Below are 21,253 nucleotides of genomic sequence, written 5' to 3' on the forward strand. Positions count from 1 at the left end.
CTTGCCGAGTACGCTCCACCCAGAGCCTTGCTCCACCTATCAGCTATTGTTAAGCTTGCCGTAAAGGAAGTAAAATTTGTAGTTTCTTATGCCTCATTCGAACTACAGATCCTCTACCCGGTCTGGCAAACTTGCATAGTGCGGTTATAGCTGATAGAGGGCCGCAAAGCTAATGCAGAAGTGCTGATTTTGAAAACATTATTTTAAGGTACAAAAGAATCTTTGGTGTTGCTTTAAAGCACACACACACACACACACACACACACACACACACACACACTCTCTCTCTCTCTCTCTCTCTCACACACACATATATACACACACACACACACACACACACACACACACACACAAAAACACACACACATATATAAGCACTCATAGACATAAGCACATGTGTGAGTTGCAGCCAAGCTCTATGCCTCCATATCCAATAGGCTGAATGTTCATATGGGGACTGTTTTGTGTTCAGTGTCCTCTTTTGGACAGACTGGGATGCCACGTTCCCCCGCATCGAGGGCGCCTCCATGGACGGAGCCGGACGCCACGTAGTCTTCAAGGAGATGGAGCTGGGCGCCTGGCCCAACGGCCTCACGCTGGACCACCAGGAGAAGCGCATCGTGTGGACAGACGCCCGGTGAGTGTGGAGGACAGTACGCGGCCTCTCTGAGAGCTCTTTCACCTGAATATTTCATGGTGAAAAGACGCCTTTTAAAAACAAAGTGTTGGAAACAATGGAGGTGGATGAACAACAGGAAGAATGGATGGGACGCCCAGGTATTTTTGGGCTGCGCAAGGATGAGGTCCCACAAGCAATTGTTCATAGTCAGGTCAGTGGATAAATTATTCAGGGATAATAAAAAAGTAATGGTGGGGATGAGGTGGGATGGGGACAGTGATTGATGCATTAGGGTCAGTACGGAGGATGTATGGACGTTAGTTTAGGTCAGCCAGCAGTGGTGGTGGTAGTGGTGGTGCTACTGAAGTTGCAGCAGTGTAGGCTCTTGATGGAATATTGATACTGATTGATAAATTAAATCGATGCTTATGACATGTGAGCCAAGTGTGATGAATGGCACTCACAGAAGAAATAATTTCATTGATTTGACATTGTATTTGTTTTATGCATTCTGCATCTATCAAAGAGCCCTCTCTCTCTCTCTCTCTCTCTCTCTCTCTCTCTCTCTCTCTCTCTCTCTCTCTCTCTCTCTCTCCCGCTCTGTCTTTCTCTGCCTCCCTGCCTCCTCTTCTTCTCCTCTGCTCTGAAGTTGGGTTATTAACAGAAATCGATATCTTCATCTCGCCTGCTAATGCACAAGCACTCAGCCATTTTCAAAATGTTTTCCCCCTCGTGAATATGTGTGTGTGTGTGTGTGTGTGTGTGTGTGTGTGTGTGTGTGTGTGTGTGTGTGTGTGTGTGTGTGTGTGTGTGTGTGTGCCAGCGCCTGCTTTGAGCCTCTCCGTCGTAATGGAGCTGCTTGACTGACAGAATAAAGGTTGAAAGCAGAGGTATAGGCTGAGCCGCTCGCGCAAATATAATCAGCCTGCCAAAAATATTCCTGGCTGATGGAAAAGTTCTCCTTCTCTCTCTCTGTCTTTCTTTCTCTCTCCTCTCTCTCTCTTTATCTGTTATTTTTTCCTTCTCTCCTCAGCTCTGATGCCATCTACTCAGCACTCTACGATGGCAGCGGGCTCATTGAGATTCTCAGGGGGCACGAGTACCTGTCGCACCCCTTCGCTGTGACCCTGTTCGGCGGCAACGTGTACTGGACAGACTGGAGGACCAACACGTTGACCAGGGCCAACAAGTGGACTGGGGCCAATGTCACAGTCATCCAGAAGACCAGCGCCCAACCGTTCGACCTGCAGATATTTCACCCTAGCAGGCAACCTCAAGGTATACATCACTGCTTTCGGATGGAAACCTCGTAACTCCATATTTGTTGTGGTTTTTTTTTTTTTTTTTTTTTGACGATGCAATGTTCAAATATTTTCACAATACACGTTTTTTTTTTTTTTTTAAATTTACTGAAAACTAATGGATTTGGACATACAAGGTTTCCACCCGACAGCAGTTACATTACTCTGTCACTGATCCATATAAGCCATGAATAATTATCACTTTGTTAGAATGGACGAATAATCCAGAAGAAACCCTGATAAATTAATTAGAGAAAAGAGTTCAGAAATTCTGTATAATAATAATTATAAAATAATAACTAATTTCAGTTTTATATCACATTTATTTCAAAGAAATATATCTCTAGACACATCATAGAGCTTCACCTTGGACACAAAGCACTAAGTGTCTGCAAGCATGGCTAGACTGAATGTAACATGTCTTTGAAATGGTTGTGATATTTGTGAAAAAGATTGAGGTGGGTGTGTGAGACAGTGACTGACATCTGAAAACCTTTCACTAAAGCGCCGGTAAAAGGAATGCATCGAGTCTCTGGTAGAGTAGCACTAGTTTTTTTTTCTCTCACATCTCAGTCAGGAAACAGCATAGAGATTGGAGCCACGAGTCGGAAACTGTAGCTGTACAAGGAATATTAGAGCATGAAAAAATAAATCCTTGTTTACGTACTGTAGCTGTTTCTACTTTGAACAAAAATCACTGTGTATGTATGTAAATGATCTTTGGAGATTCGGTGAAAAAGCGAAAGTGGTGACTTTTGGCACAGTCCTCATCTCAGGGCCCTATTTCATGTAAATGGCCTCTAATTGGCTTAATGGAATCAGTTTACCTTTCCTGACACAGCCGGCGGATAAACTGTCAAAATGCCCAATAAATAAGCAGGCTTGTGATGGAGATCCAAGCCGTATTCCCTGAGACACATTACCAGCTGCTGGAGACTTTTCTTTTTTTTTTTCATTTTTCTTTTTTTTGTATCATCAGATTTATTTTGGCTCGTTTTAGTCAGGGTGTGTAATTGCACTGTTAATTGTGTTAAAAGGTTTTCGTGAAAGTAATGAGCAGAGAGGTACAGGCAGACCTGGTGTTCTCCTTACGCCTTCTCTCTTCTCGCTCTCTCCTATCTCTGCAGATATGGCACTCTCTCTCACTCACACACACACACACACACACACACACGCACACACGCACACACGCACACGCACACACACACACACAAACAATACATAGGCATTCAGAGGCTTTCAGTCCGTGACTGCTCTGTGAAGACAAATAATGTAGAAAGACAAACCTTCAGCAGTGCAATCCTGCGCAGTATTAAAAGCATACATGGAAATACATACTTTACAATTTAAGGTCTGAGAAAAAAAAAGATTTGTTAGACTGCAAAGGAAAGATTGTTGAATAGGAACGAAGCTCCTTCCCCTGACCTACATGTAGCCTCTCTTCACCATGGAATCAGAGAGCTTAACCTCAGAGGCATTTCATATGACAAAGCAATAACCGTAGACTCCTGCTAGATGAAAGGAGCTGATAAAGACAGCTCCTCATGTTCCATCATGGCCCTTCCTCATCCATTGTTTACTATCTGTGTTTGTTGTTTGTTGTGTCTGTGCTATTGTCAGAACAACACGATAGTATAAAGTCATATAGTCTAACTTTGTTTTCCAAGTATTAAACCAACTGATACCATGAAGTCTGGGTCTGAGTGATATTCCTCGACTGTTTTTCAGATTTGTACAGTTTCCACTGAGAGCAGCAACTTTTTTTTGTCTTAAACTTTGCCGTTAAATCATCGCTGGTATTTCTTTTTTGTTTCCTGTCTTGGTCTCCCCTGGCTGAACTATCTATCCCCTCACAGTGTTTGCATTTGAGAAGCCAGGCCTCAGTATTGTTTAATTTCCCTTTACCTGTGGACCTGACATCGCTGTGTTTGTTTAAATTCTTGCTCAAAGTCACTGCAGACAAAACTGTTTAAGCAGAGCCGTTTCAGAAGGGAAAGAGAGCAGAAAGTCATTTGTTGAAAAGAAAAAAAAAATACAAGACATACAGAACAAAGGAAACAATTTCTTTGCTAACCTCTTCTTCATTGTCTTTTCACACAAGAAAACTATACAAGCCGTCCTTTCAATAGACCAACTGTTCAATTAGATCAATAGATGACATGTTCAACTACACAACAGTCCTTTCCCTGCTCTTGGACTGATCATCCTTCAAGATTACTATGCTGCTGTATGCTGTTACATGCCGATAGTGACCACTGTCCATGGACTTATTATTGATGTTGTCTTCGTCTGTATCCATGTGAAGCACTTTATGATGCCACTGTGCTGGAAAATGTGCTATAAAAATTAATTTACCTAACTTTACTTTGCCTTGCCTTACGTAGATGATATGTGTGAAGGACAACATGTCTGTACGGTATCTACTGGGCAGCAAAACACTACAATTAGTGGTGGGGGAAATTTTGTTCAGTATTGCGATATTTTGTGCACACAATTATATCGATACAGTAGCTCAAAGTATTGCAATATTAAATTATTAATTTAATGATCTAGTTTACTTTTTTGAGTAGGGTTTACTAAGGGGTTTACACTGATAACATTAAATTGGCTTATTACGCTCACAAGGTGGTATTTGTTGACATTCAACAGCAATTTCAAATGAAAATGGCTTCACAATCACAACCTGTTATATACAACGCTCTGTCTTCTTTCACATCGAACGTGTGGGTGTATTTCAGTTTTCAACAAATAGCGAATAATAAGAACCTTGACATGCACCATGCCATGACAAAGTTTTTGCACTACCCTCCTAAAGTTTTTGCACTTCAGTTAAAGCATAGAAAATAATGTTGTTGAACTCGTGGAGTGTATTTTCCTTATTTGTTGTAATGCCTTTGAATAATATGTGAGACGTGAATCACAATGTATTGCAGAATTGAATAATATCGGAATCAAAATAATTCACAATTTGAGCACAATTTGAATTTGCTCAGTGAGTCATTCTGGCAATGAGTAATGATTCTCATTACTTAATAGATATACTCTTTTGATCCCGTGAGGGAAATTTGGTCTCTGCATTTATCCTAATCCGTGAATTAGTGAAACACACTCAGCACACAGTGAGGTGAAGCACTAATCCCGGCACAGTAAACTGCCTGCAACAACAGCGGTGCTCGGGGAGCAGTGAGGGGTTAGGTGCCTTGCTCAAGGGCACTTCAGCCGTGCCTACTGGTCGGGGTTCAAACCAGCAACCCTAGTCCAAAGCGCTAACCAGTAGGCCATGGCTGCCCCAACTATGTCTTTGTTCCTTGTCCCTTGTACCGTGGGACACCAATCACATCGTTGTATCTGGCCAGAAGCAATCTAAACAGATGACAGTCGTAGTGTTATCAAATTGCCTATCCAAGTCCGGAATCAGTCAGTAAACATTGGTCATATAGTGTTATCCAATTGCGTGCAGTGAGATTTTCAAATGCATGCTTGGTGCCACCCCTCGAGTTGGGCCATTACAGTACATTATTCATGGCCATACCCTTAATCTTTAGGATTTAGGTCTGGAATCTCCAGGCTATCCCCTAACAACAATATTTGAATTGTGTTTTGCTGTTTCCTCCTCTCAGGTTCAAACCCATGTGAGGCGAATGGTGGCCGGGGACCTTGTTCCCACCTGTGTCTGCTCAACTCCAACCACACAGCCTCCTGCGCCTGTCCCCACCTCATGAAGCTGGACGAAGACAACACGTCCTGCATGTGTGAGTACTCGACACACCACATGGAGCAGTCTTGCGATCGGTCTGAGAGAGAGAGAGAGAGAGACAGATAAGAGAGAGACAGATAAAGCTAAAGAGAGAGAGAAAGAGAGGGAGAAATGGCTTAGTGCAGAGAATGACAAAACTCATATCAATGTGGCTGGACAAGACCAAGTGTCTAGTGGTGCATCCCATCAAAGGGTGAGATAACCAACAACGGAGAGGGAGAGAGATACAGAAAGAAGGAAAGAGAGAGAGAGAAATGGACAGAGATTGAGAGCGAGAAAGATGTGAGAAATTGAAAAGAGGACAAAGAAAGACTACTATTTGGTAATTGTGTTGTCATATTGCTGTTATCCTTCTGATTAGGAAGAGAGGGAGACAGAGAAACACATGGATATTAGGTTAGCTCTATTACTTATTTAAAAGCATATTAGCCTTTGAGCTTGATAGTTCTTTTGAAAAGCTCCCCCTGCTGAACCCATAGATAACAAGCTTAAGCTTATCTAATGCGATCTGGTGCCATGTTCCCGCCTGAGTTCAGCTTCCTCTTTTGATGTCTCTGTCAGACCTGGCATACAGTTGGCCTGCTGTTCATCTGTCAAGCAAACACACTGGCTTCAAAAATATGGAAATCATTTCTTGTCTTTTTTTGTTAGCTTCACCTTAACTTTCCCCCCCCCCTCCCCTCCCCTCCCCTCCCCTCATGACAGCGTTGAAGAGGTTTCTGTTGTACGCCCGGCGATCAGAAATCCGCGGAGTTGACATTGACAACCCCTACTTCAACATAATCACGGCCCTAACCGTGCCCGACATCGATGACGTCACCGTGGTGGATTTCGACTCGGCGGAGGAGCGCATCTATTGGACGGACGTGAAAACTCGCACCATAAAGCGTGTGTTCATTAACGGCACAGTGATTGAGACGATCATATCTGGGGGTAAGCAGAGCTCTCTACACTGACTTGATGCAAAACAGTAATAACGTCTGATCAGTCCCATCTTGGCTGGCTTGGCTCTCAGGCCTATCAGCACAGAACATGAAGGATGGTGATAGATAACCAATATTAGTTTATGCAGTGGGTCGTGGATGTGATGGATTGTAATAAAAAAAATGTGATTGCAATCTATTGGTATACCCAGAGGAAGAAATATGATCAATTTGTCGCAGCGATGAAGATGAAGAGTGAGTTTATGCATGCAGACAGGAATATGCTGTGTGTGTGTGTGTGTGTGTGCGTGTGTGCGTGTGTGCGTGCGTGCGTGCGTGCGCGTGCGTGCGTCGCGTGCGCGCGGCGCGTCGCGTCGCGTGTTTATATTTCGCGTGCGCGTGCGTGCGTGCGTCGCGTGCGGCGCGTGTTTATATTTATGCGGCGCGTGCGTCGCGTGCGCGCGCGTCGCGTGCGTGTTTATATTGTGTGTGTGTGTGTGTGTGTGTGTGTGTGTGTGTGTGTGTGTGTGTGTGTGTGTGTGTGTGCGTGCGTGCATGCATGTGATTTTGTGTGTCTGTGCCTCATAAGAGTTGTGGACCGTGTTGACTGTGTTCCAGATCTGCTGAATGTGAGAGGCCTGGCTTTAGACTGGCTGTCCAGGAACATGTACTGGCTGAGCTCGGAGAATGACGAGACTCAAATCAATGTGGCTCGTCTGGACGGTTCGCTGAAGACGTCTGTTGTTCACGGGATTGACAAGCCCAGGTGTCTAGTGGTGCATCCTGTCAAAGGGTGAGATGACCAATAAGATTGTTTTATGTGCTTTGTGTATTGTCGATGTGTGCGTGCGATGTGTGAATTCTACTGTATCTTTATTTGTACGTGTGTGTGTGTGTGTGTGTGTGGTTAGGCGAGAGAGAGAGAGAGAGAGAGAGAGAGAGAGAGAGAGAGAGAGATTACATGTATCATAAGCTATAAGATCAAGTTTATAACTAACTGATATCTGTTGGTGTAGTTGAACAGTGCCATTAGCATAGTGACTTTTAATGTAATTTTCTGAAGAAGTTGAAAAGCATCTTGTGTCATCTGACTTGATTATAGCGACCCATAACATGACAGTGTTGCATCATGTGGATTAGTAGATAGACATGCTGTTTTTTAATGCTATAATTGGTGCATATTTGCATAAGTGACAGTGATGGCCTACCACTGTCGAGCGCTTTGGGCACCTCTTCCGCTCGACTGTGCTGCGCACAAGTGTGTTTGTGTGTGTGTGTGTGTGTGTCTGTGTGTCTGTGTGTGTGTGTGTGTGTGTGTGTGTGTGTGTGTGTGTGTGTGGTGGGCAGGCGTTATGGGATGTGATTTACGATAGCACACGGCGTTGTTTCTGCATCTGTCACGGCACTTTATTTTCCGTCGCTTAAGTCCTTCCTGAAAGTTGGCTGTCAGAAATGTTTATGGGCGGCTGGAGAGGCATCAAACATGGCTGACAGCTTCATTCAGCAGATTTCTGGCCGCTGGTGGGCATGTTTTGTCCATGCGGGTCCGCCTCCAGTGAATATGTCAGCGCCTTAACAACGAGGTGAACCAGTGTGCTCATGATCCTATTAATCACTCTTCAATAAAAATGAGAGTGTGTGTGTGTGTGTGTGTGTGTGTGTGTGTGTGTGTGTCTGTGTGTTTTGTGTGTGTGTGTGTGTGTGTGTGTGTGTGTGTGTGTGTGTGTGTGTGTGTGTGTGTGTGTGTTTCTACACAGGAAAATATATTGGACTGATGGTAATACAATAAACATGGCAAACATGGATGGAAGCAACAGCAAGATACTTCATCAGAATCAAAAAGAACCCGTTGGTAAGCACATCTTTTGTCTATTCATTTGATTTAATTTGATTTTTTGTCCTGGTGTTGGTATGAATAAAACAGTTCAGGTCGAGACAACACAAATCTGTAAAGAGCAAGACATCAGTTTTCCCTCACACAGATCACAGAAGAGTCTAAGCTCTTAGGATTCTTGCCAATTATAGATGCCCTCATTTTTGTGGCCCTTTCCGAAGCTCAAGGTCACATGTACCATTTCTTTGAATTGATGTTCTTCTCTCTCCACACTGCATGTATACATGATGTAAATATATGTGCTAGTCCACGTGTGATGATGGGGGTATTAGTTCATTTATGATTATGTTAGCACTTTAGAGTGGGAAATATGTGTGTGAAAAATGTTGACCTCCACTAGGTCAGCAGTGCTAGAAATAAACCCTGCTCTCAGTGGGACCGGGATCAGAAAATAACACACCCGACACACATTTGGAGCAGCGAGACGAAAGTCACTTTGCCTCCGATGAAATATATCAACATTGTCACTCAGTGGATTCAAACCTCCACAAAACCTCCCTTGACAATTGTTTTTGAAGTGTGACAAGGTCACGCCTAATAATACCCACACTTTATAATCTTTTTAATCTCGTAAGATTAATGGATTTCTCCCCCCTTCTCTGTGACAGCTCTGTGACAGGTAACATGTATTCCTGTGATGTAGCACTGCTGTGTGCCTCTTGTGTACTGGGAACTAACCCCCTCAACACACACACACACACAAACACCTCCCTCCTTTACAGGCCTGTCCATAGACTTCCCAGATGGTAAGCTGTACTGGATCAGTTCTGGCAACGGCACCATCAACCGCTGCAGCCTGGACGGAGGAGGCCTGGAGGTGATCGAGGCCATGAAGAAAGAGTTAATGAAAGCCACCGCGCTGGCCATCATGGGTGAGTGAGTGTTTGTGTGTCTGTGTGTGTGTTTTGTGTGTGTGTGTGTGTGTTTGTTTTGTGTGTGTGTGTGTGTGTGTGTGTGTGTGTGTGTGTGTGTGTGTGTGTGTGTGTGTTTGCTTGCAGTTGTGTGATGTGGTGTATTGATTGAGTGTGAAGTGGAGAGATGAATTAGTGCCAGTATAGTGGCTCCTAAATAAAGCTGTTTAGCCAGCATGCCACTGGCCACCCCAGTCTCATGCCTCATTGAGCCCAGAATCACAGTGTCAGGCCCAACCACTGCTCATGTCTGTGATTTAACAAACACACTCACTGAAAACTCTATTATTTGCTTTGTTAATTGATTGGATATGCAACACAAACCACATAATGAAGGTATATGATGTTTCAGTTCGCTGTCGCTGTTTTTTGTAACTTTGTTACGGTCGAGATCATTTTTGTTTATCGTTTTTTGTGGTTTTTCTCCTGGTCCAAGATAGCTTTCAGTCGTTTTTCCTTACTTTTTTTGTGTATGCAATTCTGTCTTCAAAATGTACAATCAGGACTACAATCTCCAATACAATCTGGAGTGTTTCTCCTTTGTTGAATACAAATGACTTTGACAGCTGCAAGACTCTCTTGTTTTCCCACCACTTTCCATTGTCTCTTTTTTTTTTTTGCCGCACTCGGAATAATGTGTCTGGTCCCAGCTCCATCAGTCTCCTCTGTTCTGCAGATAGGCTTTGAAAATGGGGCTCTTTTCTCGGGCGCCATCACTTTGATTTCCCCTTGCTCCAGTCCCTCTGCATAACACGCGCTCTGAAAAGTTTTTCGTGTGTCGTCTGCCGCTTGTGTGCTTGCGCGTCTGGTTTCTGTGGCGCTCTGGTATACCAAACACACTGGTGCAGAATTGCCCCTGATACGTCTCTGTCTGAGTGAGTTTAGCACTATTCGGCTGAAAAGCCACGTAGCACTCGAGGTCCTGATGGAGGTTTAGTCTGTGCCATCACAAAAGAAACAGCGGCAGCAACAACAAAGCAAGTGGAAGCCTGACTGGATGTTACATGCTGTGAGACATACAGTACTAGCGCTAAAGAGACCGTTGAAAGGATGATTAGTTATAGGCCTATTCAGATTCTTATTAATGACCCTGCATTTCTCCAATTTAGTCCATTAGTTCGAATGCCTTTGTGTTCATTAGCCTGGCTTCAGTCATTAGTCCATTCACCCCAGTGATTTTCTACATGTTTTTCAGGAGCCAAGCAGTGGTGGCCAGCTGACATATAGTCCATTAGTTCACATCCCTTTGTGTTCATTAGTCAGACTGTGGACTAACTCTACATTTCACTGCTTCTCTTTGATGCTAATTTGGACACAGCTGACATGTTATCACTAGCTGGCTTTCCATCCAACTTTGTATTATGAATTTTGACCATTCAAATAAGAAAGAAGAAATCCTGTCTGGAAACACTTAAAAATGGCTTACAAATTCAATGTATATGCAAGAACAGCAATTAATGGAATGCATGTTTTTGCAGTGTGGATTAAGTCTCAATTGGCATACGGTATTATGACACACTAAGGTTAATGGGAATTAGTTTATGTTAGAAATGGAATTTGTTTCCAAGTGTCTTGACAACCTTATATTTTGGTCCCCCAGCTGCTCATAGCTCCTCCCTTGATTACAGTATACGTTCTTCAGCCACATTTTCATGAATTTGCTTGAATAAAGCAATATGTTATGGGCAATGGGAACACAGCTAGTGCTGTCACAATTAAAACGTAAAAGCTGGACTTGGTTACGGTGGCCCTGAAGTGCCAAACACAACGACAAAACAGAAAACATGACGGCAAATCAAAACTGTACTTGGTACCATAGGTATAGGGATGTCCCCACCTGAGACACACCTGCCCCTTCATCAAGCCTGATGGTAAGTCATTGAAGTGTTACCCAGATGGTATCTTTAAAGCTGTAAAGCTGAAGGCATCCACTCTGACACCCAGCCATCTGGTGATAAACTAGAGTGAAACAAGGACCACTCCTCACCAGCTCAATTAGGCAGGTTCACTTGGGTCTCTGTGTGAGGAGAGGAGCTTTTCTGAATCATAACCGTAACCACGTTGTTTTATGCCATGCATGAATGTGTGAAAACATCTGTGTGTGTGTGTGTGTGTGTGTGTGTGTGTGTGTGTGTGTGTGTGTGTGTGTGTGTGTGTGTGTGTGTGTGTGTGTGTGTGTGTGTGTTCTGTAATTGAGAATCCCACAATGTCATTGTCTCACATTTCTCATTGTCCTCATTGTCAGTTTTCATAATGACAAATTCCTTTGAATATAATTAATGAGTGTCTAATTGATTTTTTTGTTCCATGTGCACTTGTATATGAAAATAAGGTGATGCTTTGGTTTATGTCTTCTTGCCTGCATTCATGAGTGGTTGTTATTCATTTGCCTGTCATTTTTCCAATCCCTGAACATCATTACTCTGGGGGGACACCTATGGGCTGCCCAATCACATAGCACTGTATGATGTCCATCATTATTCTGTGGGGACACTTATGGGCTGCCCAATCACATAGCACTGTATGATGTTCATCATTATTCTGTGGGGACACTTATGGGCTGCCCAATCACATAGCACTGTATGATGTCCATCATTACTCTGTGGAGACAGCTATGGGCTGCCCAATCACATGACTCACAAGTCACGTCTGAGACAGTCGGCCATGTTCATTTTCTCAGTCTCCTCTGCGTAACGTCTGCTCTTGGCCAGGCAGTTTGTTTTGTGTCTATACTTAATTAACCTCGTTATGCTTGTCTTCTCCCAGAGGAACATAACATGAGACGGGAGGTGGTTAATTATTGATGCAGCCTCCAAATTCCTCGTTCTGTAATTGAAAGTCAGAATCTCTGTCTGACGCATGTGTCCGTTTGAGAGAGTGGTTTCTGAAATGAGGGCTTTGTCCACTTGTTGGTAAAAAAGCACTTCTGTCGCTGTCAAGTGTTTGGAGATCCAGTGTGCTGGAAGTCTCACTGGAAGAGACTGCTCAGTAAATCTCCTTGTTGTACCTGTTTTCTTGTCAGCCTTCCAATCCTCCCCCTCAACACACACACACACACACACACACACACACACACACACACACACACACACACACACACACACACACACACAAACACAAACACACACACAGACACACACACACACACACACCGACACCGACATGCTGCCCATCTCGTGTTGTGCTTCTGTTGTCCGCTGATAGCTGTATTGTGGGCTCAGAGCCAAGAATAATCTGGCGTTGGCTCTGTGCAGTTCATTCAAGCCGATACTGCTAGAGTGGAAATGAAATAAAACATATTTGAGAGAGTGTGAGTGCAAGAAACAGACTGTTGGAGAGAGACAGACAACTGGCTGATAGGGAGTCTGGATCTGGACAACACATCCAGATAGGGGTGTGTGTCTGTGTGTGTGTGTGTGTGTGTGTGTGTGTGTGTGTGTGTCTAGCATTTCAAAAGAGACATCCAGAAAGAGGGTGCAAGAGACTGAGCAGGAGAGAAAGAGGGCAGTTAGAGATTGTGTTCAGGAGATTGCGTACGAGAGAAGTGTCTGTGTGTATTGGAGGGAAGGCGAGATGTACTGTATGTGTGCATGCGTGTGTGTGTTTATTTATGTGTGATAGATCGGTATATGTATGTTTGAGCGGGGGGGTGTGCTTTTGTTAGCTGCTCTGTTTTTGTTGATTGGTCTTGCCTGAGTGGGTTTGTAAGTATTAAGGCGATGATGTGTGTGTGTGTGTGTGTGTGTGTGTGTGTGTATGGTTGTGATTTTCTGTGTGTGTGTGTGTGTGTGTGTGGAGGTCTAGGTCTATGATGGCGGCTAGCTCAGCTCATGTGTAATGAGGAGGCAGGACGAGTCTCACCGCATCCCCAATCCCCTCTGGCTGCCCAGATCCTCTGCAAGAACCACACTCCTCCCCTCCCTCTCTCTCTCTCTCTCTCTCTCTCTCTCTCTCTCTCTCTCTCTCTCTCGCTCACACACACACTCTCTCTCCTTTGCTTTCTTGTCCTTCACTCCCTTTCTCTCACTATCACTTTTTTCTCTTCTTTTCTCTCCTCCCCTCCCTCTCATCTTTTTTCTCTCTCTCTCTCTCTCTCTCTCTCTCTCTCTCTCTCTCTGACACAATCGCTGAGTGTATTTCTGTCTGGTCTCGCCCTCCTGCTCAGAATAATCCATATCAAAGCCTGCTGTCGTCTCACAAAGCGCAGCCATGTAGCGGATTGTACATTCTATCAGTCTGGCCATCCGTCACCAGCAGGCTACATGCAGAAGGTGCACACACACACACACACACACACACACACACACACACACACACACACACACACACACAAGCAATGTCTCCTCCTAAATAATCTTATATGAAAGCCATCTCAAGGGAAATGGGTGATGCACTTACCTACATAGTGTGAAAACAAAACTTCCTTTTGGATATCACTATGTGGACATGTGGCTATATCGATTTACCATTCCCATGAGTTACCTGTTCCATCCATCACTGGCCATTAGGAAGCAAGCTGTGGTGGGCAGATGACATATCGGCTCAGATGGGAACGGTGGACAAGCTGGATGGCAGGAGCACGGTCATCATGAGGCACAAGACGACTGGGGTGGTCCACATGAAGGTGTACGATGAGGAAGGCCAGACAGGTAAACACGGTCACACAAAACGTGCACACATTGAAATGTGCATTCACAGTCACATACAGTACACTCACTCACTCCACTTCTTGAACATACAGTTCTCACACATTCAAACCTGCTTTCATACACCACACACACACACACACACACACACACACACACACACACACACACACACACACACACACACACACACACACACACACACACACACACACACACAGAGAGAGAGAGAGACACACACACAATAACATCTATCTTTTCATTCACATACATTTGACCCTGACATAAAGTCTACTTAGTAAGATCCTGCAAAGGCTTCGACTCACACTTAAGAAATTGCTGCAATGCAATATAAAGGGCTATATGATATCACGTTAAGCCTAATTGTGCAGTGCCTGCATTCAGAGAGTGCCGTAGCGGCGAGAAAGACAGATCCACATCAAGAGGAATTAGCTCTGCGGAGCGGTGGTGGCTCTGGGGTTAAGTACAGTAAGGAGTCAGCCTGCTCAGCGGCAGTGACTCACCCAGGCTGCCCAATCATCCATATTAATGACCCCTCCATTAACGACAGTGCCGGCGATCCTCTAAAAGTACCATTAGGATAAAAAAAAAAGCCAATTAAGGAGTCTTCAAGGTAAATCTTTTTACTTCCCCAAAAAAATGAAAGGAAAAAAAACTTCCTGCAACCAATTAGCCAGTCCATTTATCTCTCTGATGCCGACCGCAAGGGTGGAGGCGGGGGATTGAGGAGTGGGGGGGCTTTCTTTGGGGGGTGGACGTGTCTCGTTACTCTGTTTGAAATGAGCACAGTGAGCTGTGTCTGTGATGGGACATCTCTGGAACAAAAGCACAATCCTTGTGCTGTCTTGAAACACACACACACACATGCGCACACACACAGACAAGCAAACACACAGGCATGTCTAACCATACCTCTGTGTACCTCTGTATAGTCTAAACTCTGAAGAGATGAAGTTTCATTAGAGCATGTGTCACTTTGTGGTGTCAGGGACAGGAAATGTCCTGTCAGGAGGAATGTTCACTGCCTCTTATTAGGTGTGAGAAACAGGAAATCCAGTGTCAGACTGGCTTGCAGAGTGTAAAGATGCTGTAAAGATTCAAATTATGTGGAGGTGTAATACTGTGTGTGTGTGTGTGTGTGTGTGTTTTGTGGCAGGGCGAAACCCTTGTCAGGTGAAGAATGGTGGCTGCTCGCAGCTTTGTTTCCCAATGTCCGAAACATCGCGGACCTGTGCCTGCACCATGGGCTACAACCTCAAGAGCGATCGCGTGTCATGTGAAGGTACGGACCAAGAACCGCTCCACTAACCGATGGATGCAGAGAAAATGCTGTTATTGCCTCAGATATTACTCTGAAAACTATATTTAAATAGAAGGGTTGTGACAGATCAGGACAAAAACAAATACATTAAAAGTAACAACAACATTAAGTAACGCTTCCTGTTTACCCTGCCTGTCTTTCAATCACACTCTTTCTCTACCTGCCCCCTCTGTCTGTCTCACCCATCCATATCCACCCCACCCCACCTCCGTCTCATCCACCGGTTAGGAGTTGGCTCGTTCCTGCTCTACTCTGTTCATGAGGGCATCAGGGGTCTGCCTCTGGACCCCGGTGATAACTCGGAAACCCTGATGCCAGTCACGGGTACAGTGTTTACTGTGGGGCTGGACTTCCATGCCGGTACGTGTCAAAGTGCTGTGACACTGATGCAGTGGGTATGCGTGTGTGTGTGTGTGTGTGTGTGTGTGTGTGTGTGCGTGTGTGTGTGTGCTTATGTCACCTTCAGTGTGTCCTCTCGAGTGTGACAGTGGTGTGACTGAGCCCATCAGGAACATGACTGCGCTTGACTGGAGGTGCATGCGCTGTGCAAATGCATATGCCACCGCAATGCTTTGATGCTCACATTCCACTCAGTGTCAACGTCTGGAGAGAATCTGGCAAATAGAGATGTTTCAAACAAATGACAGTCGAATTTAGGAGGACACATCAGAAAAGTTGGAAGAAAGTAGTTCTACAAACAAGACAAGTTGTAGCGATTAAAACCATAGACTGTATATATAGAACTGGACAGTGTGGCTGCATTCTACTAGCCTGGCTAGCGCCACCACTTCTCAATGAGACGTGGTCTGGGAACCAAACGTTCATTTTCTCGTATTTGAAAAAAAATGCCCAGATCCGTTTATTGGGTGCCACGGATGTCTATCAAATGCGTCTGTGCATAGCTTATCATCGTCTTGCTTTCCCCCCTGTTCTGTGATTGGTTCCCTATCTCAGGCGAAAATTTGCTCCATGGTCTCCAGGCTGCCTTAGCAGCGTGAATCAAATCGCGCGCAAGGCAGCATGGGAACACCCAGGCTAAGTGAAACCAACTGTGTTTACCAAAAATATTTTTTTATTGGAGGAATATGTATGTAAACTCGCTGCAAACATCACACAGTCAAGAATGTTTGCAGTCTGCTTTGTCTAGACAAATAAGCTAAACAAATAGAGATGTTTCAAATAAATGACGGCACGGAAAGTTCAATATGGCCAGACATCTCTGAGACTGAATAAGAAAATTAATGAATTGAATCTTGAGTCAATTATTCAGGACAGAATGCACTTTATGTATAATTGACAAGGACCAACATTTTTTGGGGGAAAAAGAAAATAAAAAAAGAAAGATTTCACTTATAAGAATGTATCTGGGCATTTAGAAGATATGATTTTTTATTTGTACTCAGAAAGTAATATGTAAGATAGCACCAGGAACCTGATACATACTTCTATGCACAACCTGTACATAACATCATAAACAATATATAAAGATGAAATAAATGCCTTTTATTTTAATTTAGCACTCTAGTCTCTGAAGGTAGTTGAGCTTGTGTCACTAGCTTTGACATGATCTCTGATCTGTTCTTGTCTTAGCATTATTACTAGGGTGTCATGTTTGCTTCCTCCCTAGGTAATGACACAGTGTATTGGACAGACATGGGTTTAAACAAGATCTCCCGAGCCAAGCGTGATCAGACCTGGCGTGAGGACATCATCACCAGTGGGCTCGGGAGAGTAGAGGGCATAGCCGTGGACTGGATCGCAGGTAGGCTTCTGCTTGTGTGTGTGTGTGTGTGTGTGTGTGTGTGTGTGTGTGTGTGTGTGTGTGTGTGAGAGTGCATGTGTGTGTGTGTGTGTGTGCGTGTGTGTGTGTGTGTGTGTGTGTGTGTGTGGTGTGTGTGTGTGTGTGCATCAAAGTCAAAGTCAAAGTCAGCTTTATTGTCAATTTCTTCACATGTTCCAGACATACAAAGAGATCGAAATTACGTTTCTCACTATCCCACGGTGAAGACAAGACATATTTGACCAATTTTAAGTCCACAGACAAACATAACATTCAAGTAAACAAAAAGTAAGTAAATAAGTAAATAAGAGGGCACATATAATAATAATGAAAAAATAAGAGCAGCAAAATTTTGTTGAAATTGTGCATAGACAGTCAATAAAAATACTAGTGCAAATACTCGTAAAAATACTATAAAATACGTTTTGACCTAAGTAATAAAGAAAGTGGCATAGTGGTGCAAGTTATGTAAGAGCAGCAGAAGTGTTGTGTTTTCAGGACAACAACACCAAGTTGTAAAGTGTACAAGTGTGCAAGTGTTCAAGTGCAGGTGGGTAGTGCAGGGCCATTGTGGGTCCAATGTCCAGGATGTTATGTAGCTGAGGGTGGAGGGGAGAGGAGGAGAGAGTTCAGCATCCTTACAGCTTGGTGTATGAAGCTGTTAGTGAGTCTGGTAAGGGGAGCGCAGGCTTCTGTACCTCTTCCCAGAGGGCAGTAGATCAAACAGATTGTGAGCTGGGTGACTTGCATCACCTGGCAATTTTGGTCGCCTTGGGGGTGAGGTGGGTGGGGTGTAAATGTCCTTCAGGGAGGGGGGAGTGAAGCACCAATGATCCTTCCAGCTGTGTTCACTATGCTGCAGGGCTTTCCTGTTGTATTCAGTGCAGCTTCCTTCCACACAGCGATACAGCTGGAGAGGATGCTCTCAATGGTGCCTCGGGTAGAATGTGGTCATGATGGCTGGTGGAGCACTTGCTCGCCTGAGTTTTCGCGAGGAAGTACAGGCGGCGCTGAGCTCTCGCCAGTGATGCAGTGTTGGTGGTCCAGGAGAGGTCTTCACTGATGTGCACCCCAGGAATTTTGTGCTGCTCGGGCTCTCTCCACCACAGCACCGCCGATGGTCAGTGGCAGGTGTTGGGTGTGACCTCCGGAAGTCAACAACAATCTCTTTGGTCTTGCTGGACGTTCAGCAGGAGGTTGTTGTCCCTGCACCACGATGGTCAGATGGTCGACCTCCAACCTGTATTGAGTCTCGTCAGCCCTTGGTGATGAGACCCACCAGAGATTGTGTCGCCAGCAAATTTCACTATGTGATTGTTGCTGTAGGTTGCAGTGCAGTCATCGTCAGCAGGGTGAAGAGCAGCGGACTGAGCACGCAGCCTTGGACCCCCTGTGCTCAGTGTGATGCTGCTTTGAGGTATTGTTGCCAACACGCACTACTTGGGGCCTCTGACAGAGGGAAGTCCAGTAGCCAGTTGCAGAGGTAGGTACTGAGTCCTAGTTTGTCAAGTTTGCAGATGAGTTGTTGTGGTATTATGGTGTTGAATGCAGAACTGAAGTCTATAAACAGCAATCTCACATATGAGTCTCTTTTTTCCAGGTGGGTGAGGGCTGGGTGGAGGGCAGAGCAGATTGCATCCTCTGTAGACCGCTTGGCTCGGTATGCAAACTGGAAGGGGTCCAGGGTGGGGGGGAGAATGGCTTTGATATGTGACATGACAAGCCGCTCAAAGCACTTCATGATGATGGTGCATGTGCTTGTGTGTGTGTGTGTGTGTGGAAGTGATTGATTTTCTGTGCTGCTGAATTGTGTTGCACTTATTGTGCTCTCTGTCGGTTCAGGGTCTTTCTTCCTTTGCCTCCAAAGGTAATATTTACTGGACGGACCACGGCTTCAGTCTCATAGAGGTAGCTCGTCTCTCTGGTATGTACCGGGCAGTGGTGATCTCCGAAGGACTTGACCAACCCAGGGCCATTGCACTGCACCCAGTGAAAGGGTGCGTACCTTCCTTTGACTGAATGTATGGACTGTGTATAAGTATAGACAGCATGGGCCATATGGACTGTATCTGACATACAGTAGCATCCTTTATATTGTACTGTCCAATGTTACATTCTATCTACACTACCTAAGCATAGTTTAGTGTATATTTGAAACAATACTATGGCATTGCTGATAATTTGTTCTTACATATGTTAATTTCTAGATTTCTAAAGTTTTTAGAGTGACAATATAACCGGAATATGCTAATATGTTTAGCACTGATCATAGCGTCTTAAAATGGCACATAATAGCAAAGCATAACAAAGGTACTGTATCATATGTTGAATTCAAGCCTTTTCTTTTTCTTTCTCTGCTTTAGCGTGTAGTTGAGATAGTTGTAGGGTAGAGGCAGCGCATGGCTGCTTTCAAAGGGGGAATCTGGGGAACAACAATGGTTCCTTTTCTGGGTGACTTAAGTGGGGCTCCGGTAGGGATTATGGTAAAGAAGCCCTAAATCCCCTTAAAAGCTCCCTATTACTCCTCGGAGCCACTGACACCAGTGACGTCAAGCGAGAGAGTTCGCGTGTAATTAGCCAAAGCGTGCATGCGGCGGTATTATTTATCTCGACCGTAGCATTAGCGCTCTCTCGTGATCTCTACATGCCAGGGGGTAAAAATGTAGGATGAAGTCTTTGTTGGAGGAAAATAGCATGACAGCAGTCAGCAGAGTCATGTTAATGTTTAATTTCAGTTCTCCAACATCTGCACTGAACTGGCGATGAGTGTAAAAAGTATATATATTTTTACCCAATACATACAAGGAAAATTAAATAGTTGAACTGGCATGTTTACATGGGCACAAATGCAATAGGAAAATGACTTAATTTGAAGGTGTGTGTCGAAAACAAAAACAAAAAATACTTAATCATTCACCAGATTAAATCAAATAAAAATATTACATGTCAGGAATTTTGATTCCCTGTGAATCAATCAAACAGTTCCCCAGGGGTGAACAAAAAGGGACATGAAAAATGAGTCTGATTATTATTCAATGCTCAACAGCATGCCAATTTATGCAGCCTTGGCTCTCTGTGTGCCAAGCGCATGATGAGCGTTCGCTCTCTGCTTGTGAGGCACAAGGTGAGCTTTTGCTCCATGCTTGCGAGGGGCAAGGGGAGCGTTGTCCCTGGGCAAATGAGGCACAAGGTGAGCGTGTGCTCTCTGCATGCGAGGCACGACGTGAGCATTCCTGGCACAAAGCTGGTGCACACGCTGCGAGCGCTCCTCCAGTTAACCCCGCTGGTCTCTCGCACAGGTTCATGTTCTGGACAGAATGGGGCCAGAGCCCTCGCATCGCCAGGGCTCGCCTGGACGGATCCGATCAAGCCACGCTCGTCAACTCTGGCGTCACCTGGCCCAACGGGATCTCCATCGACTACGAGGTGCAACCCTATCCCCTCCCCATCCCTCCTCCAACTCCACCTTCCACCTCCAGTCCTGCCTCTGTCTCCCCACCTCCCCTCCCAAAAATACTACCTCCGTCAGCACTCCACCCTCCTTCTGATCCCCACAGATCCCCAAACCATATCCCACCCCCTGACCCCTTATTATTTTTGTTAATAAAATGTGCCGATAACGTGATACACAGCCCCCGTACTGAGCTTTATTTTCAAATTGCATTCCAGGAAAATAAATTATACTGGTGCGATGCCCGCAGTGACAAGATAGAGAGGATCAACCTTGAGAGTGGTGCGAATCGAGAGATTGTACTGTCAGCCAGCAATGTGGACCTGTTTGCCGTGGCAGTCTTCGGGGCTTACGTCTACTGGTCTGACAGGTAATTTATTTTTCCATAAATGTGTCTGGTGCCAAATGGGGCCCAGAAAACCAGCTGCTCTGCCACACGCAGGATTAGGTCACCAGAGGAAACCCCAAGAAGGCTTTGTAATTTACCTAAGAGAGAGAACGAGAGAAAGAGGGACACTTTTCTTTGTGTGCATTTTTTCTCTGGTCCTTACTTCCCATTCAAATTGCATGTAGCTCAATGTCATCGCAAGGGTAGGTTTCCCCACCTTCTGTCAAGGCCAGCTGTCTAC

At 44.8% G+C, this 21,253-nt stretch overlaps 1 protein-coding gene across 1 annotated transcript in view; it reads left to right on the plus strand.

Moving 5' to 3' along the window:
• Positions 1–21,253, plus strand: part of LOC125288217 (low-density lipoprotein receptor-related protein 1B-like) — a 271,541-nt gene that overhangs the window by 110,822 nt on the left and 139,466 nt on the right. Inside the window, 14 exon segments of the mRNA XM_048234393.1 lie at positions 473–637; positions 1,653–1,897; positions 5,541–5,672; positions 6,383–6,610; positions 7,219–7,393; positions 8,358–8,452; positions 9,217–9,366; positions 13,914–14,054; positions 15,229–15,354; positions 15,622–15,753; positions 17,021–17,155; positions 19,041–19,170; positions 20,473–20,599; positions 20,843–20,994. Of these exon segments, the coding sequence (XP_048090350.1) occupies positions 473–637; positions 1,653–1,897; positions 5,541–5,672; positions 6,383–6,610; positions 7,219–7,393; positions 8,358–8,452; positions 9,217–9,366; positions 13,914–14,054; positions 15,229–15,354; positions 15,622–15,753; positions 17,021–17,155; positions 19,041–19,170; positions 20,473–20,599; positions 20,843–20,994 (2,133 nt within the window).

Source organism: Alosa alosa, chromosome 23, assembly GCF_017589495.1.
Source record: "Alosa alosa isolate M-15738 ecotype Scorff River chromosome 23, AALO_Geno_1.1, whole genome shotgun sequence".
Classification (NCBI taxonomy): domain Eukaryota; kingdom Metazoa; phylum Chordata; class Actinopteri; order Clupeiformes; family Clupeidae; genus Alosa; species Alosa alosa.